At 36.9% G+C, this 9,249-nt stretch overlaps 1 protein-coding gene across 1 annotated transcript in view; it reads right to left on the reverse strand.

Moving 5' to 3' along the window:
* Nucleotides 1-9,249, reverse strand: part of gfra4a (GDNF family receptor alpha 4a) — a 349,319-nt gene continuing 340,070 nt past the window's right edge. Inside the window, exons 6-8 of the mRNA XM_062042412.1 lie at nt 6,614-6,748; nt 3,663-3,829; nt 1-905 (exon numbers count right to left, since the gene is read on the reverse strand). Of these exons, the coding sequence (XP_061898396.1) occupies nt 753-905; nt 3,663-3,829; nt 6,614-6,748 (455 nt within the window). The 3' untranslated portion in view covers nt 1-752. The remainder of the gene's footprint in view (nt 906-3,662; nt 3,830-6,613; nt 6,749-9,249) is intronic.

The following is a 9,249-nucleotide window of genomic DNA, read 5'->3' on the forward strand; positions in this document are numbered from 1 at the left end:
TAGAGCTTTATTGAGTGAAAGTGTCAAACAACACAAGAATAAATACACTTTGGAGAAGAACATTGATGATTTCTTTCTTTAAAATTATTCATCCTTTCCTCTGTAATCGAATGTTGCTTTGTCGGTTGCCGTGGCAACCTTCGCAAAGCATTTGCCCGACAGAAACACACAAGTCGTGTAAAAAGGGACGTTTGGTCCCAAAAAAGGATGAGCGTGTTGCGTTGTTGCTCCGACACGTTCTTCTTCTTGTCTGTATGTCGGGGGGGGGGGGGAACCTGCGCGACACTTTTGTGGCGTTGGTTTTGTGCGAGCACAGTTGTGCTTCTGCCGTGCGACACGAGGCGGACTGGAGTGTGTTTGTGAGGAGCAGGAGGAGGCGTGAACACGTGAACTTTGAACCCATGAGGAACACAAACAGTACTTAAAAGCACCCGCGTGGAAACGCCGCCGCCGGACGTGGCCTCAGTCCTGCCCCCTGGTGGTCACAATGACGACTCACATCAATGATCTTCGGTCACGACAAGGAAGGTTCAATAATCGATAAAACTCTGGCAACAAAGTTAGTCATCTCCGACACTTCGGAAGCAGGAAATGAGCGCTGCGCTTCCTGATCTGTTGGGCGCACCAAAAAGTGCCGAGTCATGATTCACCAAAGACAAAAAAAAGACAAAGCGTGGAAACTTGACCCCGCCCACTTTGACGTCCCACCCCCCAAGTTGTCCATCGGCGACGGCTGGCATGGGCGACCCCCCCTAGTGGCCGTAGAGGAGCGTCGTCATCATCATTATCATCATCATCAGCAGGCGAGGTGAAGAAGAGCTGGGGCGCCCGCATGAGCGATCCGAGAGTTTGGGGGAGGGGAGGGTGGAGTCTCCATCGTCACCCCACAATCTGTTGTCCTTCACCTGGAACCAGTAAAGGGCAAAGGTCATGTTAGCTTCAAATTTCGTATCTTCAGTCAATACAGAAAATCAGTTTTCTTTTGATTTTGGGAAACAGATTTTCAATTTTTTTTTAATTCAAATCTTTTTTCTTTGTCAAATTTAATGTAAACTAATTTTAAAAAATAGATAAGTTGTCTTTTTTTCAGTATTTTGTTAAAGTTAAAGTACCAATGATAGTCACACACACACACACAGTAGGTGTGGTGAAATTTGTCCTCTGTAGTTGACCCATCCCCTTGGTCACCCCCTGGGAGGTGAGGGGAGCAGTGAGCAGCAGCGGTGGCCGCACCCGGGAATCATTTTTGGTGATTCAACCCCCAATTCCAACCCTTGATGCTGAGTGCCAAGCAGGGAGGTAATGGGTCCCATTTTTATAGTCTTTGGTATGACTCGGCCAGGGTTTGAACTCACAACCTACCGATCTCAGGGCGGACACCCTAACCACTAGGCCACTGAGCAGGTTTCTCTTGCGCAACAGAGAAAAATGATATTGAAAGAAAACAAATAACATACAGTAGGATTCATGTGGTCCATTCCACGACTATCCGCTTTAGATGGGGTTCAATATATTATTACTATTATTATTATTATATATTATTATTTTATTTTTTGTTGCAATTCTAAGTTTGACCATAGCGTCAATTGCTATGTAGAGTGGCGCTTTCCATAATTTCCAGCATTTTTTAAACAAAACCATACATTTTTAAGTTTGTTTCTTTGCAATTTAAAAAAATAAACAATTCTAATATGGATGTGATTAAAAAACTATTTCCCACTGTGGATTGCTGTGGATGAAAATCATATTTTCTTCTTAAAAAGAAGAGTTTTAAATTCCATTAGAACATTTGTCCATGATTGCCACAGAATAATTTATTTGGTTCATTTCTACAAAAAAAATAATTGTATTATTATTTTTTTATTTTATTTTCAAAACCAACTATTTTTTCTGGGCCTTTGAAGACCTCAATGTTGGGTCCAAATGAGAATCGATCATAAACATTAAGCATTGTTAAGCAGAATCTAAGACGCAATAATTATTGTTAAGTTTTTTAAGCTTTTTAAAGATTTGTTTTTCTTTTTAATAAAAATAAAATCGAGGGGGGAAATCTAATAGTTGTTTCTAAAAAAATAAAAAAAATAATATATATATAAAATGTATATGTTTCGACTTCAACATTTACTTAACATTTTGAGTTTCTAATTAATGTAAAATTTTGTAAGAAAAAACAAAAAATGTTGAAATTTTTCAAACGTTAAAATTGTATTTTCCCCTTTAAATTTTGTTTTAAAATGTTATTTTTAATCAAAACATTTTTTTTTGTGCATTTATTTTACGAAAACTGAACGTGGAAAAAAGATTTTCAGAGATGTTTTTTTAGTTTATTTTCAATTAAAAAAAATCGAAACAAATTAGAGTTCAGAAAAGTGTAACCCTTTGTAGTTTTGCAGCGTCTACAAAAGGTTTGCATTAAAACGCGTGCAAAGCTGACCTACTAAGCTCGTGCGTCGAAGATTGCGTCTCTTAAATGAGCAAACTAAGGAACACAATCCGTTCAGCGAGGAAGACATGCAAATATAACTATTCAACGATGTGATTTCTCAAGACTGAAACTGTTCTGCAGCCACTGTTTTGTTTTCTATATTCAACATGTTTAGAAAGGACGTGCAAACTGGAACAGTCACGCACAAATGGCGTGCGCAAAAGAAAGATGATTGAGAGAATATTCTGTCTGTCGGAGGTGTCAGAAATACAAATATTACCATATTTTTCGGACTATAAGTCGCAGTTTTTTTTCATAGTTTGGCCGGGCTCCAGTGCGACTTATATATGTTTTTTTCCTTCTTTATAATGCATTTTCGGCAGGTGCGATTTATACTCCGGTGCGAATTATACTCCAAAAAATACGGTACAAATATCGTCTGTTCAGCAATATCTTTTTCTAATTTTATAGCTGGTGGATGACTTTTGTTTGGGTGTTTCTTAGCATTCTTTTTTTTTAAATGGCGTATTTTTCAGTAGGAGACATATTATTGAAAAACATGCATTTTTATGCCTCCTTGCATGCATTTGTGGATCATTCAGCCCATGATGGACTATTGGGCCACATGGCTCCATCAATGTGGAGGGAAAAGAGTGTCTCCATGATGACAGCCGGAGTACAAATAGGACACACAGTCTTAGTAGATCGCCCACGGCACGCCACTGATTTTACGTGCGACTTTATAGTTTGTGCATGCTATTTAGCACTTACTGTTTGTAGTAGATCGGGCCCTGAGTGTACACTATTAAGTACAGTGGGGAAATGTTGGGATTTTCTTCTTATAAAAAAGTAAAAGAAGAAAGCTGAAATGGTTCGGTGACCCAGGTAGTGGGGAATAAATATTGATGGATCCAAGATTTTACAATTTTAATAGGATCTTTTGAAGTCCATGTGAGAAATGTTTGTTGTGAAGCTAGTTTAGCCTCCTAAAAATGAGGCAATTTGTGCTATGAGGCGTGAGAAGAATTTCAGGCACAAATTGGGAGACTTTCCTGTGCAAATAGTAACCATCCTCATTCTTTAAATTTAAGCTACTTAAGTTTTTTAATCTTGGCCTAAAAAAGCATAAATTGTTACTTTGAGCATCTGCTCGTTATTCAAACATCTTTGGAAGAGCTTGTTTGGTTAAAATGTGATGAGGAGACTATTTAAAAAAAAAAAAAAAAAAAAGTCTCACTTGAGTTGGTATCTGTGCTCTCAGGATGTTCTGCTCTGTTTCCATGGAAACGCCCGGGGCGGCGCTGGCGGTGGCCCGGGGAGAGTACACGGTCGGGCTGGGAATCCCGGACTGACCACCGCCTGTTTTCACATCCGAGCTGTTGCCAAAAGCCAAGATGGCGTTCTCTGGATGAGGGAGAAGAAGACTTCATTAAGGTGTTGCACATTGGCCTTTTTAATCCATCCATCCATCCATTTTCTACCGCTTATCACTTTCGGGGTCGCGGGAGGTGCTGGAGCCTATCTCAGCTGCAATCGGGCGGAAGGCGGGGTACACCCTGGACAAATCGCCACCTCATCGCAGGGCCAACACAGATAGACAGACAACATTCACACTCACACTCACACACTAGGGGCAATTTAGTGTTGCCAATCAACCTATCCCCAGGTGCATGTCTTTGGAGGTGGGAGGAAGCCGGAGTACCCGGAGGGAACCTACGCAGTCACGGGGAGAACATGCAAACTCCACACAGAAAGATCCCGAGCGCAGGATCAAACCCAGGACCTTCGTATTGTGAGGCAGACGCACTAACCCCTCTTCCACTGTGCTGCCCGGCCTTTTTAATGTTATATTATAATGTTATGTTATAGATTATATTATATTATTATATGATGTTATGTTATTTTATAATGTTATTTCATGTTATTATATTATTTTATTATATGTTAAAATGTTATGTTATTTTATTATATTATTATATGATGTTATATTATAATGTTATTATATTAATGATACTAATGACTCATATTCGGTACTATACCGCCTCTGAAAAGTACCGGTCTATCTAGTCGATACTACTATGATTACGTCGATATTTTTTGGCATCACAAAAAATGTATGTGATGTTTATAAAGTCAGTAAATACGTCCCTGGACACATGAGGACTTTGAATATGACCAATGTATGATCCTGTAACTACTTGGTATCGGATTGATACCCAAATTTGTGGTATCTTCCAAAACTAATGTAAAGTATCAAACAACAGAAGAATAAGTGATTATTACATTTTAACAGAAGTGTAGATAGAACATGTTGAAACAGAAAATAAGCAGATATTAACAGAAAATGAACAAGTAGATTAATAATACATTTTTACAGTTTGTCCTTAATAATGTTGACAATATAATAGGTAGAAAAATGACACAATATGTTACTGCATACGTCAGCAGACTAATTAGGAGCCTTTGTTTGTTTACTTACAACTAAAAGACAAGTTGTCTAGTATGTTCATTAATTTATTTAAGGACAAACTTGCAATAATAAACACATGTTTAATGTACCCTAAGATTTTTTTTACAATAAAGGCAATAAAGCAATTTTTTGTGGTCCCCTTTATTTAGAAAAGTACCGAAAAGTATCAAAATAATTTTGGTACCGGTACCAAAATATTGGTATTGGGACAACACTATTATGTTATTATATTATAATATTATCTCATTTTATTATAATATATTATATTATATTATGTTATGTTGTTGTATTATGTTATTTCATGTTATTGTATAATGTTATGTTGTTATATTATAATGTTATATTATAATGCTATTTCATGTTATTAAATTATGTTATGTTATGTTATATTATAATGTTATTTCATGTATTATATTATATTACGTTATGTTGTTGTATTTTAAAGTTATTTAATGTTATAATATTATTATTATATATTATTATATTATATTATGGTGTTATATTATAATGTTATTATGTTATATTATTATATGATGTTTTGTTGTTATATTATATTGTTATTATATTATTGTTTTATGTTATGTTGTTATATTATAATGTTATTTCATGTTATTATATTATATTATGTTGTTATATTATATTTTTATTTTATGTTATATTATATGATGTTATTTCATGTATATTATTATGTTATGTTATGTTATATTATAATGTTATTTCTCAACACTATTTACAACCATTCAAATTAATATATTGATTTATTTTACAGAAGATACTTAACGTTGGAACTGGTAAGCTTTGTTATTTTTTGCAAATATTAGCTCATTTGGAATTTGATGCCTGCAACATGTTTCAAAAAAGCTGGTACAAGTGGCAAAAAAGACTGAGAAAGTTGAGGAATGCTCATAAAACCCTTATTTGGAACATCCCACAGGTGAACAGGCTAATTGAGAACAGGTGGGTGCCATGATTGGGTATAAAAGCAGCTTCCATGAAATGCTCAGTCATTCACAAACAAAGATGGGGCGAGGGTCACCACTTTGTGAACAAATGCGTCAACAAATTGTTTAAGAACAACATTTCTCAACGAGCTATTGCAAGGAACTTAGGGATTTCACCATCTACGGTCCGTATCATCAAAAGGTTCAGAGAATCTGGAGAAATCACTGCACGTGATTTCACAAGCGGCAATGCCCATGACCTTGGATCCCTCAGGCGGCACTGCATCAAAAACCGACATCAGTGTGTAAAGGATATCACCACATGGGCTCAGGAACACTTCAGAAAACCACTGTCAGTAACTACAGTTGGTTGCTACATCTGTAAGTGCAAGTTAAAAACTCTACTATGCAAAGCCAAAGACATTTATCAACAACACCCAGAAACGCTTAATACACACATCATTGTACATGTAATATATCACTATATTGATTTTAAATATAATATACACATCATTGTACATGTAATATATCACTATATTGATTTTGAATATAAAGTACACATCCATCAAGTACACGTAATGTGGGTCACACCTGAGAGTAATGGCATTTCTCCGTTGCTCGTGTATTATATAGATGTGCGTGTATTTGATACTATTTGTTCCGTGTAGTTCATTCCATCCCCACTATTTAAACAACTTTACACTTTACACGTGATGCAGAGTGATCATTTTGATATTATGTCTTCATGGCGTCATCAGCATCTTCTCTTTGACTCACTCAGGCAGACGTTGTCGTGGAACAACGCCAGGAAGTCCCCACACTGCTCCCGCTGGTGGCCGCCGGCACTGCAGGAGCACCATGGTCCCACGTTGGAGGTGGAATTGTCAAGGTAGTTGGGCGTGACTGTGCTTCCTGGAGCAGGGAACACACACACACACACACACACACATACAGTTGAAATGACTTATGCAGCTCCTGTGAACAAAAGTATTGGGACACCCACCGGAAGTGTAAGGTTTAAAAAATGTGGAGTCTGGGGCTTTTACGAGTGTCCCAATACTTTTGTCCAGACAGTGTTTGGCGATGGTTAGAAGGCAACAGAGATTTAAACAGTTTATAGCAGAAAATGACCACCATAATGACCAACAGTATGATACAGTAGCGTAGTAGGCATAAGTATTCATTAAAAACAAGACAAAGGTTTTATTTAACACATATATTGAATTTTTTTGGCTGCTGTAACATAACACACAGTTTGACCAGTAACACTTTGTTTGCATATTTCATTACCGTATTTTTCGGACTGTAGAGCGCACCGGAATATATAAGCCGCACCCACTAAATTTTAGAACAACATTTTTTTTTCCATTTATTACCTACATATACTATAAGCCGCGGCTATTTATTTGTTGTGAAATTAGATATTCACACAGAAATATTTTGTAAATGTTTATTGACATACCTTAATTGTTTCCAAACGGTGTCTGTAACACGGCAGTAAAACGGCTGATCAAACAAAACATAAGTTAATCAGCTAATCAGACTCAATAACTCCACGGTGAAGTTTTGGTGAAATGACTGTGGAATTTGTGAAACTGAAACAATACAAAAAGAATGCCGTTGTAAGTTAAAACTAAACATGTTAGCATAGTAGCTAATGCTAACGACGCTAGCTTCATTACATTACAATAGCACAAACAAATGAAAACACTCCTACAGACATCACCCATGGGACGGTTTAGTAAGTATGAATTGTTTTAGATAAATTGTAAAACTTATAAATGTTGCTTATGGTGATGAAGAATCAATACGAGTAGAACGCTACGGGACAGGACTTCTACTTCCGGTTGAAAGCTTAGTCTAAACAGAACGGCAATGCAGCACCTGCAGTGAGCGAACTCATCCAAAAGATGGCGCCATAGCACAAACAATAACACACCATTTCTGTGTCTTTGTTTGTTTTTTGAACTTATTACATAATGGCCATCAGCGAAGAAAAATCCATAAATTAGCCGCACCGTTTTATAAGCCGCATGGTAAAAAGCCAAGGAAAAAAGTAGCGGCTTATAGTCCAGAATTGAGGGTACCACTAGATGGAGCCGCACCACAGTTTGAAAATCCCCGGCTTATACGACACATGGCAGGAAGACACCTGGATTCTAAATGATTCCCAACACGACGTCCGGACTCCACGTGTTCCTCTCGCGTGTGCCGACGCGTCCTCAGCCTCCCTTTCATTCCCCGCTGCAGGGTTTGTGTAGCGATCAGCGAGTACAGTCTACATGCTCCACCGAGCTTTGATAAGCGCAAACTCCCGGACAAAAAGCAGTCTGGCTTTCTGATGGAGTACTGTTTTATCTATTACACAGCCTCGCGGCCTGGATCTCTAACATACTCAAAGGAAGTCAAACAATGTTTGTGTAAACTGACTCTGGGCCTGGGGGGTGTTCCAGAACAGCTGATCAAAGTTACTTTAATCAGTCCCGAGTACATTGACTCCGAGTTAAGACCACAATAAAAAGTTATGATTTTTCGATTCACCACAGCAACTAGGGACAGAAAAGGCCGTCTTTCTTTACCAATTTAAAAGTATATTAATGTTTATGGGGAATATTTATTTTTTTAGAAAGTAAAATAATACAGTAAAGTAATATTGGACTGCAGCGAGAGATAATTACTATCTGAGTCAAAGTATAAGTTTCATGCAGTAATTTATTAAAAAGTGGAGGATTGATACATAATACGTAATCATTTTGATTTAGGTGCAATCCCACTGGTAAAAAATGCACACCAAGGCAGCTAAACATTATATATATATATACACATATATATACATATATATATATACAGTGTTTCCTATAAACTGCCAAGATACCTGTGGCGGTGGGGGCGTGGCTCTGGGCGTGGTCACCATGACATCATCGAGTAATTTGCATAATTTACTACAATGATATGATTTTCTCTAAAAAGGCTCAAAAATGTATACTTACTAATTAATAATAACAGTTTTGTTTTAAACGTCCATCCATCCATCCATCCATCCATCCATCCATCCATCCATCCATTTTACAATATAATTACAACACTTTATGTACATATTTATATACAGATATGAACAATAAGTTATTCACTGAAATATATTTATTAATTGTGGTTCTTACAAAAAATATATTTTATAAAATATAAAAGCTAAAATGTCTCTTAAAGGCCTACTGAAATGAATTTTTTTTATTTAAACGGGGATAGCAGATCTATTCTATGTGTCATACTTGATCATTTCGCGATATTGCCATATTTTTGCTGAAAGGATTTAGTATAGAACAACGACGATAAAGATTGCAACTTTTGGTATCTGATAAAAAAAAGGCTTGCACCTACCGGAAGTAGCGTGACGTAGTCAGTTGAACATATAC

Source organism: Entelurus aequoreus, linkage group LG03 (assembly GCF_033978785.1).
Source record: "Entelurus aequoreus isolate RoL-2023_Sb linkage group LG03, RoL_Eaeq_v1.1, whole genome shotgun sequence".
In the NCBI taxonomy this organism is placed as follows: Eukaryota; Metazoa; Chordata; class Actinopteri; order Syngnathiformes; family Syngnathidae; genus Entelurus; species Entelurus aequoreus.